This window comes from Neoarius graeffei, chromosome 5 (assembly GCF_027579695.1).
Source record: "Neoarius graeffei isolate fNeoGra1 chromosome 5, fNeoGra1.pri, whole genome shotgun sequence".
NCBI classification, from domain to species: domain Eukaryota; kingdom Metazoa; phylum Chordata; class Actinopteri; order Siluriformes; family Ariidae; genus Neoarius; species Neoarius graeffei.
Window position 1 is genome coordinate 17,388,370 of NC_083573.1, and position 20,993 is coordinate 17,409,362.

At 45.4% G+C, this 20,993-nt stretch overlaps 1 protein-coding gene across 6 annotated transcripts in view; it reads right to left on the reverse strand.

The window, feature by feature from the left end:
- zgc:136493 (uncharacterized protein LOC692276 homolog) overlaps window positions 1–20,993 on the reverse strand; it is a 75,242-nt gene that overhangs the window by 22,652 nt on the left and 31,597 nt on the right. For all 6 annotated transcript variants that reach the window (XM_060921339.1, XM_060921336.1, XM_060921334.1 and 3 more), the window contains 2 exons: window positions 5,867–6,261; window positions 5,613–5,781 (listed from right to left, as the gene is read on the reverse strand). In XM_060921339.1, coding sequence (XP_060777322.1) covers window positions 5,613–5,781; window positions 5,867–6,261 — 564 coding nt within the window. The remainder of the gene's footprint in view (window positions 1–5,612; window positions 5,782–5,866; window positions 6,262–20,993) is intronic.

Sequence of the window (20,993 nt, forward strand, 5' to 3'; positions counted from 1 at the left end):
TTAGAGGATTGTGACAGCGGGGGTGTGGCTGAGGATCGGTCTCTGAATGGAGGGTGGAGTCAGGGAAGGTGAGTGGTCGTGTCATTACACCTGTTGTCAATTAACGTGTGTTTGTGTGTCTCCTTCAGTGACCACGCCCGATAAAAGGAGAGCGAGAACGGGAGGTCGGCGCCGAGGGCTCATCGACAGCCTGTATGTGTGCGCGTGTGTGAGAGAGTGAGAGTTTTTTGGAGCCCTATGCTGAAAAGCAGTAAAAATAAAACCCCTCCAACGCAAACAGCTACCTGCCATGCTTCTGTGCTCCACCCACACCTGAATCCGCTATAGTGGTGCCAAAACCCAGGACGAGTGCAGAAGGGAATGGCCCCATGGAGTCCTCACCATTCAAGGACCTCATCCATGCCCTCGCCACAGCCCAGCAGAACCAGCACCAAGCGCTGGTCGCCCTCCGGAAGGCGCAAGAACAACGGTTCGTAGCCTTGGTGCTGGCCCATCAGGAAGACCGCCAGGCATTCCAGCACCCGCTCACGTCAGCGGGACCCACGACCGCCACCAGAACGGACCCTCCCCACCCCACCCTAACGAAGATAGGTCCGCACGATGACCCGGAAGCCTTCCTCGCACTCTTCGAGCAGGCAGCGGAGGCGTGAGGCTGGCCGGTGGACCAGCGCATGGCGCGCCTCCTCCCCCTGCTGACGGGCAAGGCGCAGGTGGCCGCACTGCAGCTCCCTGCCGACAGCCAGCTCGTGTATGCGGACCTACGGAGAGCCATCCTTCAGCATGTCGGCCGCTCCCCACAGCAACAGTGGCAGCGCTTCTGCTCGCTGCGCTTGGAGGAGGTTGGCCGGCCGTTCGCATTCGGGCAGCAACTCCAGGACGCCTGCCCGTGGCGGCTGAGGGCAGACGACCGCGACGCCAAGGGAGTGATCGACCTGGTGACACTGGAACAATTCATCGCGCGACTTCCAAAAGGAACTGCGGAGTGGGTCCACTGTCATCGCCCGGGGTCGCTGGACCAGGTGATCGAGCTGGCAGAGGACCACATGGCAGCAGTTCCGACGGCAGGAAGGCATGCCTCCTCTTCTCCTCTCTCTCTGCTTCCTGTCCTCACCACATTCCCCCACCATGGAGGCGGGGGCTGTCTCCCCCCCAGCCAGCCCAGTGCACCCGCGGTGTCCTCCCGTTTCCCCCTTCCTTGTGTGTCTCCTCCCCCTCAGGTGAGTGATGGCCGTAACACTGGTGCAGAGGAAGAGCCTGGGCCGGTGTGCTGGCACTGCGGGGAGCCGGGACATCTCCAACATCAGTGCTCTGCGATGGAGGTGGGCGCGGTGGTTCGGGTCCCCAACGCGCCAGAAACCGCCCTCGATCGGGCCGGAGCGTATCGAATACCAGTAAGTGTCCAAGGGGATACGTATCAGGCTTTGGTGGATTCTGGCTGTAACCAGACCTCAATCCACCAAAGCCTGGTGCAAGGTGAGGCATTGGGGAGAGCATGAATGGTGAAGGTGTTGTGTGTGCACGGGGATGTTCACAACTACCCTTTAGTGTCTGTCCACATTCTATTTCGAGGGGAAAAACATAGTGTAAAGGCAGCGGTTAACCATCATCTCACCCACTCGCTAATTTTGGGGACTGATTGGCCGGGGTTTAAGGAATTAATGACGCACATAGTGAAGAGTGGGTCCTGCCATAATTCAGCTAGGGAAAGCCCCGGAGTAGCATTGGTGGGAGAAGCTGCCACAGAGCCGTCTACGTCAGCACCGTGTCAGGGCGATACGCGAAGTGAGGAGCACCCCGCCCCTCCTCCCTCTCTCAGGGATTCCCTTGGGGATTTCCTGTTAGAGCAGTCGCGAGACGGGACTCTGCGGCATGCATTTGACCAAGTGAGAGTAATTGATGGTCAAATTCTCCAGTCAAATGTGACGCCAGCCTTCCCCTACTTTGCTATTATTAAGGATAGGCTATACCAAGTGATGCAGGACACTCAAACTGGTGAAAAGATAACACAGTTGTTAATTCCAAAGAGCCACCGGGAATTCATATGCCAGGTGGCTCACTTTAATTCCATGGCCGGACACTTGGGGCAGGATAAGACACTAGCCCAAATAATGGCCCAGTTCTATTGGCCAGGGATTCGCGGGGATGTCCGTCGGTGGTGTGCATCGTGCTGCGAATGTCAATTAGTAAATCCCGCAGCCACTCCAAAAGCACCTTTGCGCCCTCTCCCTTTAATCGAGACCCCTTTCGAAAGAATTGGGATGGATCTCATCGGGCCATTAGATCAGTCAGCACAGGGATATCGCTTTATTTTAGTTCTGATGGACTGTGCAATGCGATGTCCAGAAACAGTGCCTCTCCGCAATATCTCAGCACACAGTATAGCAGAAGCACTCTTCCGCTTTATCTCCCGGGTCGGGATTCCGAAAGAAATCCTGACAGACCAAGGCAATACATTTATGCCATGCACATTGCACGAGCTGTATGGGTTACTGGGGATTAAGCCTATCCGCACCAGCGTTTATCACCCACAAACGGATAGCTTAGTAGAACGGTTTAATTGAACCCTCAAAAATATAATTCTTAAGTTCGTAAGCGAAGATGCACATAATTGGGATAAGTGGCTTGAGTCCCTGTTATTTGCAGTACGAGAGGTCCCGCAAGCCGCCACAGGGTTTTCACCGTTTGAATTGTTATATGGGCGTAAGCCGCGTGGCATTTTGGACATGCTACATGAAAATTGGGAGGAGGGACCTTCACCCAGTAAGAACAAAATTCAATACGTTCTCAAACTGCGCACCAAACTCCACACACTCACGCACTTAACCCAGGAGAATTTGTGGCAGGCACAAGAACGTCAAGTCCGACTGTACGATGGGGGCACGCGCCTTAGGGAGTTCACACCGGGAGACAAAGTACTCGTATTGTTGCCCATGTTGAGCTCCAAATTGGTCGCCAAGTGGCAAGGGCCCTTCGAGGTCACACGGCGAGTCGGGGACGTCGACTATGAGGTGAGGCGAACGGACAGGGGTGGGGCATTACAGATTTACCACCTCAATCTGTTAAAACGTTGGAATGAGGAGGTCCCCGTGGCATTGGTGTCGGTAATTCCGGAGAAGGCGGAGCTGGGGCCAGAGGATCAAAAAAGAAAATTGACATCACCCACTGCTCCGGTCCCTTGTGGAGACCACCTCTCCCTGACCCAGCTCACGGAGGTAGCCCAGTTGCAGAAATAATTTTCTGACATGTTTTCGCCCCTGCCCGGCCGCACCCACCTCATAGAACACCACATTAAGACGCCCCTGGGGGTGGTAGTGCGCAGCCACCCTTACCACCTGCCCGAACACAAAAAAAAGGTGGTCCGGGATGAACTTGAAGCCATGCTTGAAATGGGCATAATCGAGGAGTCCCACAGTGACTGGAGCAGCCCAGTGGTCCTGGTCCCCAAGACCGATGGGTCGGTCCAGTTCTGGGTGGACTATAGGAAAGTCAGTGTGGTGTCTAAGTTTGATGTGTACCCAATGCCTCGCATTGACGAGTTGCTCAATCGATTAGGCACTGCTCATTTTTATTCGACACTGGATTTAACGAAGGGATATTGGCAGATCCCCTTGACTCCTCTGTCCCAAGAGAAAACGGCCTTTTCCACACCGTTTGGCTTACATCAATTCGTCACACTTCCATTTGGGCTGTTTGGGGCGCCCGCTACGCTCCAGCGGCTTATGGACAGGGTCCTCCGCCCCCACGCCACCTACGCAGCCGCATATCTGGATGACATCATCATCTCCAGTAATGACTGGCCGCAGCACCTCGAACACCTTAGGGCCGTCCTAAAGTCGCTAAGCCGGGCGGGTCTCACAGCCAACCCAAAAAAATGTGCGATTGGGTGGGTGGAAGTACAGTATCTGGGTTTCCACTTAGGCCATGGGCAGGTGCGTCCCCCAATTAATAAGACAACAGCGATTGTGGCCTGCCTGAGGCCCAAAACCAAAAAGGGGGTGAGACAGTTCCTGGGGCTGGCTGGCTACTACCGGAGGTTCATACCTAATTATTTGGACGTCACCAGCCCGCTGACGGATCTCACTAAAAAGGGAGCACCAGATCCGGTCCAGTGGACGGAGCAATGCCAACAGGCTTTCTCTAGGGTAAACGCTACACTGTGTGGGGGGCCACTGTTACACTCCCCTGACTTTTCTCTCCCCTTTATTTTACAGACAGACGCATCAGACAGAGGGCTGGGGGCCGTTCTGTCCCAGAAGGTGGAGGGGGAGGAACGTCCCGTGCTGTACATTAACCGAAAGCTGTCGATGCAAAAGGGCAGGTACAGCACGATTGAAAAAGAGTGCCTAGCCATCAAGTGGGCGGTACTACCTGCTGGGGCGCCCTTTCACCCTCAGTTTGGACCACGCATCCCTCCAGTGGCTCCACCGCATGAAGGATGCCAACGCACGGATCACCCGTTGGTATCTTGCACTCCAGCCATTTAAATTTGAAGTGGTCCACAGGCTGGGGTGGTGACAGCTCCCCGGCCTGAGTCGGGCAGTGTGGATATGTGGCAGCAGGGGCGTGGCCGAGCGTCGGTCTGTGAATGGAGGGCAGAGTCAGGGAAGGTGAGTGGTCGTGTCACTATACCTGTTGTCAATTAATGTGTGTTTATGTGTCTCCTTCAGTGACCGTGCCCGATAAAAGGAGAGCGAGAAGGGGAGGTCGGTGCCGAGGGCTCGTTGACAGCCTGTATGTGTGTGTGTGCGCGTGTGAGAGAGTGAGAGTTTTTTGGAGCCCTATGCTGAAAAGCAGTAAAAATAAAACCCCTTTTCAACGCAAACAGCCGCCTGCCGTGCTTCTGTGCTCCACCCACACCTGAATCCGCTACAAGGATCTGCTACAACTTATATTTTACTTCATAGCAAATTAACAAAATCACTAATATGACACAAAACAATTTTTGTTTAATAGCTGAATATTCTGGCTTCATGAAAAATAGCTCAATTTAATTATTTCAATTAATGGCATATTTTTTCCAGATCAAGTACAGGAAAAATTACGGAACCACTCAATGTTGAGGAAAAAAAAATATGGACTCATCAAATACCCCCCCCCCAAAAAAAAAAAAAAAACCACAATTAGTACTTTGCTCCTCCTCAGGCCTGAATTCTTTGAGGCATGGACTTCACTAATGAAACACAATATTCTGGGTGAAACTCCTCAGTGTGGTGATGCCATAATTTTTGCCAGAGGCTGTAGAAACAATGCTTGGTTTTAATGAAATAGTGCACAATGCATATTGTTTCTTCAGACAAAAATGCTATTATTCATATTATTTTAAAACCCCTTATAAAAATAAACCAGGTAACAGGTGCGACTTTAATGTGTATTTCAATGTTACAATTAAAAGGTATTTTAATGTCTCCCATGCAAGGTTATTTTTTCTGATTTATACATTACTCTTCCACATTCTGCCCCCAAAATAATACCCACATGTGGCAAGAAAGTGGTTTAACTCCATCTTAAATTAAGAAAGACAATTTTTGTATTGATTTATAGATAAATCCAGAGATGTTTAGTTCTTCAATAATAGTTTGAACTGCAGTCTCGTACAACACGTGAGTCCTTACCTTTGATTCCTGTTGTGATAGAGGATTCGCATATCAAAACCTTGAGCCCTTTTGGCAACTTTATATCCAATTCTTCCCATACCAATGATACCCAAGGTGGCACCACTGACATCATTGCCAAAACACTTTGGCATGTATTCTAATTCATGGTATTTGGAAAAGTTATGTCCTGTAGGATAAATAAAATAGCAAATTGTGAGTGGGTGGTACTCGTGAAATAAATACATAAAGCTGACAATATGAATGATCCTCACCTTCAATAATTCTCCTTGATGATGCCAACATCAGTGCTATCCCAAGGTCTGCTGTGGCATTGTCAACTACGTGGGGAGTATTGCACACCTTCATTCCAAAACTCTTGATTAGTGGTATGTCCAGGTGGTCCACTCCTACACCACCATTCACAACAGCCTGAAGGTTGGGTAATGCTTGTAAAAGTTCCATATTGACCTCTAAGTCTGTACCAAACAGAAAGATGGCTCGGATTTTTCCGGCGAGATGTTCCTTTCTTTCAACGAAATCCTCATATTTGATTATTGTGAAATGCTTCTCAATGCACGGTTTAAAATCCTCATAGACATTCTGCGGTCCAAACATGGTAGTTAATATGCAGGGTTTCTCCATAATCCATGCTGATGGAGGGTAAATACTGTAACAGACAACAATTCATGGATTTCATTCCTTTTTTAAGTAATGTGTAATGAAGCATGTAGTACAGTATATCAAAGGCAAAGTTTAGGGACTGTAGTTAATTAAAGACACTGGCTAGTGATCAGATTTAAAGTGAAACTGAAGTCATTTTTAAACTTGCTTTATTTCTTAATGATGATGATGATGATGCCCTTTATTGTCACTAGTCACATGTACCAGCGAAATTAGCCATCAACCTGTCTGTACTGTACATATACAACATACAATTGACATAGGGTAGACAGGACAGGAAGACAGGGATGAAGATAAAAAGAAAACACAACATGAGGAAAGATAAGGAAAAAAATTGTCACTAGTCACATGTACCAGCGAAATTAGCCGTCAACCTGTCCGTACATATACAACATACAATTGACATAGGGTAGACAGGACAGGAAGACAGGGATGAAGATAAAAAGGAAACACAACATGAGGAAAAATAAGGAAAAAAAGAACCACCCCCCCCCCACTATGCTCCTGTCAGGAGTACAGTGTGGGAACATTTAAAAAAAACCTTTGCACATAAGCACACAACAACACAAGTACACTTTAAACATGGGACTTGAGGGGGGGAATCAGGGGTAGGGGGTAAGGGGGGGGAGGGGAGGAGGTAATCCAGCGCAAGCAAGCAGCTGTCCGCTTCTGCAGCCATGAAGGCGCTGGTCACGCACCCGCTTGTCACACTGGGGGTAAAAATGGCGACCGCGGAAACAGCGCTCGAAACTAACGGTGTCCCGACGTCCCGGGGACCATAAAAAATGTCATCGGGACACAAAATTATCATATCTGGGACAATCCCGGGACAATGGAAAAAAAATAGATCTAGAAAAAAAGTTCTACATTAATATTATTTACAAAGCCGTAACACATACGTAGGCATTCACCTAATTTGTCAATTTTAATTTTAAAACGTTAACAGCGAAAAATACATTAGTAGCTACACTTTCGATGCACCTGCATCCGTAGGCTACAGAGCAGCGCATTCTGTTCTAGAATCTTCGGCCGGAGTCCGCATTATATGGACTTGGAATGGAATTGCTACCGCACACGCTGCGCCGACTCTTGCCAGAACAAAAATGCTTAAGTGGTTGAAGCGGACCGACTGCGGGGAAGAAACTGAAAGCCCAGACATAACGTCTCCGGGACCTTCAGGATCCAAAGTGTCATCGCCTGTCAATGTGGTAAGTTATTTGTGATTATTAGGTTATGACTTATGATGCTATGGTTAGATAGGAACTACTGTGGATAGGGCTGGTCTGCAGGCAACGCTAGCAACTGAATGAACTTAATGAACACTGTTAGACACGTTATAAAATACAACAGGAATTATGTGGATGATATTGACGGAAGATACCGTTCAACAGAATAAGTGAGTTTTCTTGGTGTCTTTCTAGTTCAGAAAGTTTAGTCAGTCAGCAGCACAACTAGGCTAGGACCTGGCACTATGTTGATGTTGCTAACATTTGCACCCACGTTTCGACAGCGAAAGTTCATAAAAATGGATAACGGTAATGGATAACGGAAAGTTCATGAAAATGGATAACGGTAATGGATAACGGAAAGTTCATAAAAATGGATAACGGTAATGGATAACGGAAAGTTCATAAAATGGATAACGGTAATGGATAACGGAAAGTTCATAAAAATGGATAAGGGCAATTCCATGTAAATGTCAACCTCACCATGCAAAAATAAAGCAACATGTAATACATCAAAACCACTCCTAGAGATATCACCTAGGCCTGTATTTTACAGATGTGAATAAGTTGAACCAATTTGTAACCAACCTAATGTGTCACTGTCAGTCTTTATTTCTTATAATGTAAACCCCAAGCTAAAATCAACTTTGATCATGTACAATTCTATATTATTGCCACAAGCCACAGAAATGTATGCTAAAATCCACAAAACAGCAAAACAATAGCCATCCTAAATATTATTTAAGAACTTTGATAGTTTTAGCTGATATTTAGAGAGTTTTTCAAAGGGTTATGGTGGTTAAATTGCTGATTTTCTAAACATATGCCATGTCTATTTCAGACGCGTCACATCCATAACGGAATTTCGTCACATCCATAACGCTGACTTTTCCTTCCGAAACTCTGCATGAAATACAAAATATTTTAAACAAAGATTTTTTAATATTCACCTTGGACCCCTCTATCAAATGGATATCTCCATTTCGACATTAGGTTTACAATTTCACAGAGTTTGATAAAAATGTACAGTCACCCAAGAAAAGTGATACTTTTTCTGTCACGTCCATAACGCATCTTTTATTGGCGTTTTCTGGCATGCCCTAGATGTACTATGGGAATTGTTCTTGTTCTATCACTTCTCCAGTATGGTACAGCCTTAAAATATGCAACACCTGTTTAAATACTGGGAGACAATAAAACATGCACTGGGTCATTTGTTGCCATTTTGAGTTCAAGTGTCACGTCCATAACGCTGGAATTGCTCATAACGGTAATGGTGAAAATTATAAGTTGGCCTTATAAATGCCAACAGATATTCAAGGTATAAGTAGATGAAACGAACATAAAAGGGGTCTTATTTTCAACTAAAGTGTACTGCAGATGTAGTGAGTTGAAACATTTTCTGAATGAGCTAGCTGGCCCCTTTAAATAAACGGGTATCTATTCATACAGGGAGATCGCCAAAGTTTAATAAACTGAAAATGCAATAACTAATTTTGAAGTAGATGATGTATAGGACATGTGTCACTTGTGTTTTGTGACTTATTGTAAAAATGATATAAAGGGTTCAAAATCGCATAGTTACAAATATAATAGTAACTTCATATGATAATATTAACCACTGGTTATTTCAGAGAGGAAAAAAATGGGGACACTATTGCTTCCATTCGGGACAATACAACACAGAATTCAGGACCACTGGGGGACACAAAGAAAAAAAGTTAATTTCAAGCCCTGTGCGGAAAGTTAGAGAAGGAATGCGAGAGTGTCTCCCGGCAGTGACCTTCAGGGGGAAATGTTAACTCAGCAACGGCCTGAACCGAAGCCAGTGCTGTCTCAGGGAGCCGAATGTCGATAAGATATAAATTGTTTGGTCTTTCCAGACGCAGTCTTTGCACGTCCACACCGCTCGTCCATATCTGTCCATTCCGTCCATTCTATTCAAATTGATCTCCGAAAAACATATTCCTTGCAAAGCTGAAAGCTGCTCCAAGATAACAACCATTTTGTGGTTAAAGTTCTGAATGTCCACAGTCTGAGTGCCAACAGCTTTGCCCACCACTCCAATCATATCGGGCAGCTTTGTGGGGCTTTGAACAGCTGTCACCATTGTCTGATTTCCTCGATATACCAGGGCACTGCCTAATCCAATCAGCAAAAGTCCTGTAATCATGGTTCCGAATAGGTAGATATCTTCAATGTCCTCCACAGAAAGAATCGCCAGGCACACGACTTGCCACCGCTCCCACGGCTCCATCGTGTAACCAGCCGCAAACGTTCCGGCAGGACAGACGGGTTCCCCCGAACCCAGGCTTCTCATCGAGAAAACTGTGTCAATTTCGTTAGGAGACCAGTTTATCAATTCCATGCTTTTTTTAGTTTAGAAAGTAATGCAGGAAGAGTCTCTTCAAAAAGTACACCAGACGAGACAAGACACAGAAGCACAAGCAGGGAAAAAAAGGAGGGAGAGGGAGAGCAGAAAATGCGACCGCCTTCCGTGGAAGCACGGAAAAAAAAAAATAATTAATGTGTTATTCAATTATGTTTTCGGTTTTAGCAACCTTATATCGTGACTCGTATTGGCAACTAATTGCAATTAAATATTGTACTTATCCGCCTATTCGGTTTTTAGCCATGTTGAATTTAGTTAGTTTGGTCCACGGCGGGTGGCATGGTGGTGTAGTGGTTAGCGCTGTCGCCTCACAACAAGAAGGTCCGGGTTCGAGCCCCGTGGCCGGCGAGGGCTTTTCTGTGCGGAGTCAGCTGGGATAGGCTCCAGCTTACCTGCAACCCTGTAGAAGGATAAAGCGGCTAGAGATAATGAGATGAGATGAGATGGTCCACGGCAGGCATCGCTTACCCGCGTGATCTTCACGAGACTAGTGCGAGACTTCGAAAAGTCAAGTGTCAGCCAGGTGCTAGTGCTGCCATTTTGAAAATTGTTTTCCAAATGAAATATTGCACAAAAATGAGTTTAAATGACGATTACGGCCTACTTTTTTCAAACGTTCCTGACTGCTATCAAAACAAACAAAACTTCCAGCTTGATTACATCAGCATTCCAAAGAGGGCGCACGCGTCTTTTGACAATGGTGGCAGATGTTAGTCACTTTGATTTCCACTGTACGTTTTACTTCTGTCCTACAATGTCTCGCACAGGTCTCAACGAATCTTGTTTACAGCCATTGCTTTGACAGATGGACTGATATATTACATAGCATATTTCAAACACTCATAACTTGCTATAGCAGTGACAAAATAGCTATCAAAAATGCATTCCTATATTTAATAAAATGAGATAAATAGAATTTTGTAAATAAAAAATTTTGCTTTCAGTTCTCCTTTAATTCATTCATTCATCTTCCATAACCATATTATCCTAGTCAGGGTCATGGTGAATCTGGAGCTTATCCTAGAAACACTGGTTGTGAATACTCCTTAGATGGCATGCTGACAGTAACTTGAGCTCAGCCTCAAACTGGGAACCCTGGAGCTGTGAAGTGGCAATTGCATCCCCTGCACCACCCTGAAAGTCATTCATTTTCTCTAAATATAAAGTAGAACCACTGCATAATTCAGTAAATATCTCCCTGTCTGGGTCTATATTGGGTCAAGCTATATGAGCCAAGTATGTAGATCTGAACTGAGCTCAATAAGTAGTCGATAAATAGATTAATTCTCAAACCTACATGTTTTTTATTATGTTTGTAAAACAAATACAGTCTCCTCTATAAGGGGAGACTGTCTTTGGAATTTTTCTGCTTTTGCTATACACTAAAGACATTTACAGTGGTGCTTGAAAGTTTGTGAATCCTTTAGAATTTTCTATATTTCTGCATAAATATGACCTAAAACATCATCAGATTTTCACACAAGTCCTAAAAGTAGATAAAGAGAACCCAGTTAAACAAATGAGACAAAAAATATTATACTTGGTCATTTATTTATTGAGGAAAATGATCCAATATTACACATCTGTGCGTGGCAAAAGTATGTGAACCTCTAGGATAAGCAGTTAATTTGAAGGTGAAATTAGAGTCAGGTGTTTTCAATCAGTGGGATGACAATCAGGTGTGAGTGGGCACCCTGTTTTGTTTAAAGAACAGGGATCTATCAAAGGCTGATCTTCACAACACATGATTGTGGAAGTGTATTATGGCACGAAGAAAGGAGATTTCTGAGGACCTCAGAAAAAGCGTTGTTGATGCTCATCAGGCTGGAAAAGGTTACAAAACCATCTCTAAAGAGTTTGGACTCCACCAATCCACAATCAGACAGATTGTGTACAAATGGAGGAAATTCAAGACCATTGTTACCCTCCCCAGGAGTGGTCGACCAACAAAGATCACTCCAAGAGCAAGGCATGTAATAGTCGGCGAGGTCACAAAGGACTCCCAGGGTAACTTCTAAGCAACTGAAGGCGTCTCTCACATTGGCTAATGTTAATGTTCATGAGTCCACCATCAGGAGAACACGGAACAACAATGGTGTGCATGGCAGGGTTGCAAGGAGAAAGCCACTGTTCTCCAAAAAGAACATTGCTGCTTGTCTGCAGTTTGCTAAAGATCACGTGGACAAGCCAGAAGGCTGTTGGAAAAATGTTTTCTGGAGGGATGAGACCAAAATAGAACTTTTTGGTTGCAATGAGAAGCGTTATGTTTGGAGAAAGGAAAACACTGCATTCCAGCATAAGAACCTTTTCCCAACTGTGAGACATGGTGGTGGTAGTATCATGGTTTGGGCCTGTTTTGCTGCATCTGGGCCAGGATGGCTTGCCATCATTGATGGAACAATGAATGCTGAATTATACCAGCAAATTCTAAAGGAAAATGTCAGGATATCTGTCCATGAACTGAACCTCAAGAGAAGGTGGGTCAAGAGAAGATGGGACAACGACCCTAAGCACACAAGTCATTTTACCAAAGAATGGTTAAAGAGGAATAAAGTTCATGTTTTGGAATGGCCAAGTCAAAGTCCTGACCTTAATCCAATCAAAATGTTGTGAAAGGACCTGAAGCGAGCAGTTCATGTGAGGAAACCCACCAACATCCCAGAGTTGAAGCTGTTCTGTATGGAGGAATGGGCTAAAATTCCTCCAAGGCAGTGTGCAGGACTGATCAACAGTTACCGGAAACGTTTAGTTGCAGTTATTGCTGCACAAGGGGGCCACACCAGATACTGAAAGCAAAGGTTCACATACCGTACTTTTGCCACCCACAGATATGTAATATTGGATCATTTTCCTCAATAAATAAATGACCAAGTATAATATTTTTGTCTCATTTGTTTAACTGGGTTCTCTTTATCTACTTTTAGGACTTGTGTGAAAATCTGATGATGTTTTAGGTCATATTTATGCAGAAATATAGAAAATTCTAAAGGGTTCACAAACTTTCAAACACCACCGTAGGATTGAGATCAAAAGATCAACATGAGGCAATAGATCAGAATTTTGGCTTTAATTTCCTGATAGGGCGGCACGGTGGTGTAGTGGTTAGCGCTGTCGTCTCAGCAAGAAGGTCCTGGGTTCAAGCCCCGGGGCCAGCGAGGGCCTTTCTGTGCGGAGTTTGCATGTTCTCCCTGTGTCCGCGTGGGTTTCCTCCGGGTGCTCCGGTTTCCCCCACAGTCCAAAGACATGCAGGTTAGGTTAACTGGTGACTCTAAATTGACCGTAGGTGTGAATGGTTGTCTGTGTCTATGTGTCGGCCCTGTGATGACCTGGCGACTTGTCCAGGGTGTACCCCGCCTTTCGCCCGTAGTCAGCTGGGATAGGCTCCAGCTTGCCTGTGACCCTGTAGAAGGATAAAGCGGCTAGAGATAATGAGATGAGATGAGAACTGAGGTGTACTTGATGAATAGACTCGTGAGAGAAATAGGCAGGAAGCAGGCACAGCAGCACAGCCCAAAACATCCTCATGAACTCCAAGGATGGCAGAGCAAAGATGGGTAATAGTAACAATAATCTCAGGAGAAATCCAAGCAGAGCCGACAAAAACAGTGCTGGAAAAAACAGAGTCCCGAGTCAAAGTCCCAGTCAAAAATCCCAAAACATGGCAGGCAAAACTCTTAATCCAAAAATGTAATCCAGGTCAGGAAACCAGAGAAGGACAGCAGAAGGAACAGAAACGAAACTTGAGAGTGAACTTGACTAAACGTAGCGGTGAGTATTTATCCGCATTGAATAATTCTCTTCGTAGTGTTTATATAGAGTGGCTAATAGTAAATGCATATCGGGTATGCTAGCACAGCTCAGGAAGAACGGGGAAAATGCTGAGTGCAGCACAAAGGCGCAGGTCAGGATCTGGAAGTTCCGGGCTGGATCGTGACAGATTGATGATGGTAACAGTAGGATGAATTCAAAAGGCTACAGAAACATTGTCTGCCATTTTACAGAGAAATGTATCCAATCTAATTGTAAGGAACTTCACTATGTACCAAGATGATGACATAAAACATACTGCAAATACAGCAAAGGACTTCATCATGGGAAAAAAGTGGTAGGATTTAGGCTGTACTCACACTAGGTGATCTCTCTCAGTGCCAGGTACCTCTGTAAAACTCTTCTTACGCACGCAGCACAACTTACTGATGTCAAGTATGCGAGAGACGTGGATGTATGTGCAGAAGTGTTTATTTTAATAAAGTGTATATACACACAAAGGCAAACAGTCCAAATCGGCAGGCAAGGTCATAAACAAGAAAACAGGCAAAGGGTCGATAGAGGCAGGGGCACAGATAGGATTTTGGAACTGGGGGGGACTGAGCTGTCAGCAAATGATTCCATTTTGTGTGTGTGTATATATATATATATATATATATATATATATATATATATATATATATATATTTATTGTGTGTGTGTATATATATATATATATATATATATATATATATATATATATATATATATATATATATACATACACACACTACCATTCAAAAGTTTGGGGTCACTTTGAAATGTCCTTATTTTTGAAAGAAAAGCACTGTTCTTTTCAATGAAGATCACTTTAAACTAATCAGAAATACACTCTATACATTGCTAATGTGGTAAATGACTATTCTAGCTGCAAATGTCTGGTTTTTGGTGCAATATCTCCATAGGTGTATAGAGGCCCATTTCCAGCAACTATCACTCCAGTGTTCTAATGGTACAATGTGTTTGCTCATTGCCTCAGAAGGCTAATGGATGATTAGAAAACCCTTGTACAATCATGTTAGCACAGCTGAAAACAGTTTAGCTCTTTAGAGAAGCTATAAAACTGACCTTCCTTTGAGCAGATTGAGTTTCTGGAGCATCACATTTGTGGGGTCGATTAAATGCTCAAAATGACCAGAAAAATGTCTTGACTATATTTTCTATTCATTTTACAACTTATGGTGGTAAATAAAAGTGTGACTTTTCATGGAAAACACAAAATTGTCTGGGTGACCCCAAACTTTTGAACGGTAGTGTGTATACATGTTATTTCACCTCCCTCACTGCCATCATCAGGAACTACCTGCAGGCCAGGACAATGATAACATTTTAACATAGCCTATGGAAATCCAAAGTTTACACATTATCATCACGCACAGAAATTGCAAAACTGCAAAACTAGTTTTAAAACCGCCAAGTTCCAACTGTTAAACATAGCGAGAGGCTGGGCTACGTGTGTGTGTGTAAAGTGTAAACCAGTGCATCCTGACTTTCTAACTATGCCTGTGTGTTGCGTGAGTGGCAGTCAGTCAACAACTCTTCGCTAAGTTTCCTTATGAAACACTATGCTCGCTGAAATTATGGCAGGGAACGCCAGATTAAACATTAAAACTGCCTTCTGAGCACTGTATCTACCGGTACAGGCTGCTAGGCTACCAGAAAGGCATCTCTACTCCGTACGATTTTACTTTCACTACGACATTACTTTGAACAGACTATCAAAAAATTGCAAGGTGATATGACAAAGTAAGGCACAGTTTACTTACAGTCTTTTTTTTTTTTAAACGATGCAATCGTTTTCTGCCTTTTGGCACCCTTCATCATGCCGTGTTGGGGTCCTGAACTAGGAGGCGCTGTCCCCGATATGCTTGTCAAACTTGTGGGTAACCATAGCAACCAAGCTCGAGCTCGCAACCTGTGCAGTCTGCGCAGTTGCAACTATATATACTGCTGTGCACCTCAATAAACCGAATGGTAATTAGTCTTTTGATTTTTCCGTGAGGTTTGCCTTATGCAAAGAAAGACAGCATAGACGTTTTTTTCCTCCCTATAAGTGGGGGGGACCGAATGAGATGAATTTAAATCCCGTCCCCCCCTCTATCTGCGCCCGTGGATAGAGGCGCAAACAGTATGTCGGAGGCAAAATGAGAACAAGAACTCGAAACAGGAACAGAAGTCGAGAAACCAGAAAAACCACAAACACGGGAAAAAAGGCTCGGTAATGCGCACTGAATGTGGCATAATGCTTTGCATCGCCTTAGCATCAGCACAGTCCTTAAATAGCCCAACACTTAGTTCTCTAAATGAGAACAGGTGCGCCTTGTTCATGGCGCACGTGCTAGAGCTCACTCGGCGTGCGCGCAACCCAAGGCATGCCTTCAGGTGCACGCACCACAGCGCACAGGACTGACAGAACCCCCTCCCAAAGAGTTCCCTCTGGGAGCGAAAATCCATCATACTTGGCCCCAGTGGGGGTTCGGGCTCAGGCTCTGGACACAACTTGGGTTATTGGCTAGGAGTAGGCCTGACCTTGGGACTTGACATGGACTCTGGACTGGGCTCGAGCTCTGAAGATGACTTGGGCTCTGGACTGAACTCGGGCTCTGGCAGTCCACTGCTTTACTTAGGACCTGGTGATGAGATGACGCAGACATCTTCGTGGCTGACTGCAGTAGAGGTCATTCCGTCATCCTCTGACACCGGTTCAGGAGCAGGCTCAGGTTCTGGCCTTAACTCTGGCACTGAAGCTGGCGCAGGTGCCATCTCTGGCGCTGACTCTGACGCAGGTTCTGATGCTGGCTCCGGCACAGGCTCCAGAGTAGACTCTGATGCAGGCTCTGGAGTAGACTCTGACGCAGGCTCCGGCACTGGCTCTGGTGTAGACTCTGACACTGGCTCCGGCACTGGCTCTGGAGTAGACGCTGGCTCAGGCACTGGAGCAGGCTCTGGCCCGGACTCTAGAGATGGCTCAGGCTCTGGCTCCACCTCTGGCGCTGACTGTGGCTCCGCCTCTGGAGCAGGCTCTGGCGCTGGAGTGGGCCCTGGCACAGGCTCTGGCGCTGAAGTGGGCCCTGGTGTGGGCTCTGGCGCGGGAGCGGGACCCGACGCTGGCTCTGGCTCCACCTCTGGCACGGGAGCAAAAACTGGCACAGGAACAGGAACAGATGCTGGCACGGTTTCAGGCATGGATTCAGGTGCTGGTTCTGGCTGAGAAACCAGCTCAAAAGAGATAACCTCCTCTGCTGTCTCTATATCAGCCACTGGGAGGAGCTCTGGAGCAACAGCCCCCTCAGCTGAGTCGGTCACTGGGAGGAGCTCTGGGGTGACAGCCTCCTCAGCTGAGTCAGCCACTGGAGGGAGCTCTGGAGCGATGGTCTCCTCCACTGAGTCAGCCACAAGAATGGTTGCCTTTAGGAGGCGCTCTAGAGCAATGGCTGTCTCGGCTGTGTCGACCACTGGCATGATTGCCCCTCCCCAAAAATTTTCATGGGGTTCCTCCTTTACTAATGATTCATAGATAAACTTGAGCATGGCAAAGAAAGTCTGAGTGTTTCGAAGGCACAGGTGTTCAACCCGAATCAGATATTACATCCATCTGCCTGCTTGTCCAGCAGTGCATCAGGATGAAGCTCACCCAGATGGGTTTGGGTGGCTTGGGCTCTAGGAAGTCATCATAGAGGACCCCACACTGGATGCAGAATTCACATGGATGATATTCTCCATCGTAGGGCGTATGAAGGTAAGCATCGGTACATCAGTGGAAATATCAGGCTAGCGGCAGGGACAAGGAAACCCAGAAGCGGTGTGGGATTGCGAACTGGAAAATGTCTGCTACATCCATTGTATGGCAACGTATTCTGTCAAGTACGTGAGAGAGGTGAATGTATATGCAGAAGTGTTTATTTTAATAAAGTGTATGTACACACAAAGGCAAACAGTCCAAATCAGCAGGCAAGGGCATAAACAAGAAAACAGGCAAAGGGTCAATCGAGGCGCAAACAGTATGGCGGAGGCAAAACAAGAACGAGAACTAGAAACAGGAACAGGAGTCAAGAAATCAGGAAAACCACAAACATGGGAAGAAAGGTTCAGTAATGCGCACTGAACGTGGCGTAATACTTTGTGTCACCTTAGCATCAGCACAGTCCTTAAATAGCCCAACACTTAGTTCTCTAATTGAGAACAGATGCGCCTTGTTCACGGCACGCATGCTGGAGCTCACTCAGCGCGCGTGCGCAGCCTGAAGCATGCCTTCAGGTGCACGCGCCACAGCGCGCAGGACTGACAACTGAAAAATCGCTGCATTGCATAATTGATAAATCTGTATGGCACATGAGAGGGCCATGTGTCACAGCACCCAAAACAACTCCAAATAAGTTGTTTTAAAGACAGTCTCCATTGTTCTATACAAAAGCACTTTTCTTCAACACAAAGTTGCATTGTGATGATGTATACTCGGACCCAGAACAATGTGAGCACAGGCCAGTTGTTACGAATGGGCTGATCGAGGCAGGATACACATGCATTAAAACAGTTTTCAATAAACAGGCAGACAAATCCAAATCAACAGGCATAAGCATGGTCATGACTCAAGCAAAGGTTGAGCAATCTACAAAAAACATACCGTACACTAGAACAGGCAGAGGGCAAAACGAAGAAAAAGAGAGTCAAAAAAGCAAATAAACAAAAAAGCTGTTCATAAATGCCTTAATGAAAGAACAAAGCCAGTGGAGAATACCATACCAAGAAATAAGCTGATGGCATTCAGTACTTCAACCGTGAGGAGAGTATCAAAAACAATCAGCAATTGGTCTCACTCAAACAAGACATAGAACTCTTTTCAAGATTGTACATTGCTTACCAGACCAGAAATGGAAATTTTCATGAGTTCTTTTGACACAAGAACCAATCATGTCCCCCAGCACTGTCTGATGGGGAAGTCTCCACCTGGGGCTGAAATGAAATCTTCTTTCATGCCTAGAAGATTGTCATAGTGCATACTCTGACAACCACGAGCTGGCCTAGTGGTTAGTGTGTCTGCCTCTCGATTGGGAGATCGTGAGTTCTACTCGCGGTCAGGTCATACCAAAGATCATCATAAAAATGGAACCTACTGTCATCTGGCAAGACACGCTGCAAGTCAAAGTCTCGCAGTTACCAGAGGACTAGTCCCCCATTGTAACACTAGCTGTACAGGCCAAGGGCTATAAAAGCGGAGATTGGCACTGGTTACTAAAGGCCTGGTTAGTACTGGGATGGGAGACTGCCTGGGAAGGCAGTACTGCACTATTCTAGATGGGGCAAGTTATGCCACAGATTCTCAATTGGATTGAGGTCTGGGTTTTGATTAGGCCATTCCAAGACGTTTAAATGTCTCTCTTTAAACCAGTGTAGCTTTAGCAGTATGTTTAGGGTCATTGTCCTGCTGGAACATGAACCTTCGTCCCAGTCTCAAACCTCTGGCTGACTCAAACAGATTTTCCTCCAGAATTTCCTCCAGATGACATCCATCTTTCCTTTCCTTCAATCCTGACCAGCTTTCCTGTCCCTGCAGACAAAAAAACATCCCCACAGCATGATGCTGCAATGTGACAAAACAGAACAAACACCAAGGGGGATGAACACTTTTGCAAGACACCGTAGCCTGTATACACTGGAACAAACTGTCATCCATCCAGGACTATGGTGCAATGACAAAAAATGACAAGCCGCCAGGTCATCACAGGGCAGACACATAGAGACATACAACCATTCACACTCACATTCACACCTATTTAGAGACACCAATTAGCCTAACCCGCATGTCTTTGGACTGTGGGGGAAACTGGAGCACCCAATGGAATCCCACGCAGACACGGGGAGAACATGCAAACTCCACACAGAAAAGCCCTCATCGGCCGCTGGGCTTACACCCAGAACCTTCTTGCCATGAGGTGGCAGTGCTAACCACTACACCACCATGCCACCTCAATTCAAATCTAGGAAATAAATAATGAGCCGCAATTATTATTAGGCTGTGTAACATCTTACTTTTTCCTAACTGTAATTGCCTTGTTTAGATAGAGGGTCCAGTAAGGTACAATAGAGCAGTATTTCTCAACCACTTCTCAAGCGCCATCTAGTGGGCCGTGATTTTTTTCCAAGTTGAAGCTAATTTTTACTCGCAGTAGGGTACAATTACTGGGTTGCATCTAATGTCACATCTACCTCATTAAGCTACGGCAACCCTACAGCTCGCGATATTTTATGATGGATTTTTGATGAAAATGAGGCATTTTGGTAGCGATGCATGGTGATATACATGTGAGCTAAAAGTTGTGGTCACACAGCAGGCGAACACTTAACTGTCGTGTCTTTGCACACTTGAGTCTGGCGCAGCTCAAGCAGCCATGCATGCTCACAGAGCGCGTTATGCGCGCTCTTGGGACCCAGTTGTTATGGGAAACACCTGATACTGATTTGAGCACAATCAGCACGCGCAGATGCGGACGCTGTTTTCACGGAGGCTTTGCAAAGTATTATCATTATCACTGTCACGTTTGTTTCTAGCCATGTTTATAATGTTGTTTAAATACTCTACTTTATGATTCTGCTGTTTTGCTTTTGTTTTTGTAAATATCACACCTGCTAATAAACACTCTTCATGCACTTAGATCTGTCTACTGCCATCTATCTTGTTGTGTCCTGATCCCCAGATCTTTAACCCAGCCACATATAAAAAGTTGTACGCCTTCATGCTCTTCCAGGTTTTCATCTGTTTGCCCATGTAGAATGATGCCTGCAGCACCAGGTAGTTTGAGATGTCGGGGAACTCAACAGATGGATAATTTTCCAACTCATAAGAAAATCCTTCTTTGTTAGCGTGTAAGGCTCTATCTCATTGAGTGGTTGTTATATCCACTTCTTTTGAGTGTACTTCTTGGTTTTAATAACTAGAGGTGAACAGTAATAAAGTACATTTACTTGAGTACTGTACTTAAGTACACTTTTTGAGTATCTGTACTTGAGTATTAATTTTTTTGGCAACTTATGACTAACTTCACTACATTTGAAAAACAAATATTGCACTTTTTACTCCACTACATTTCTATCAAGGTCCTCGTTACTTATTACTATGAAGTGGTTTTGAAAGTGGATGTTTTTTTCTTTTCTTCTTTTCTAAAACGTGATTTTTTTTTTTGCAGGCGACACTGAGACAGCCTATCAGTAATCACTAGGATCAGGTCACATCCATAGACTGTATAAAATCAAGATCAGTGATTTCTCAGCAGCATTATTTAACACAATCAGTTG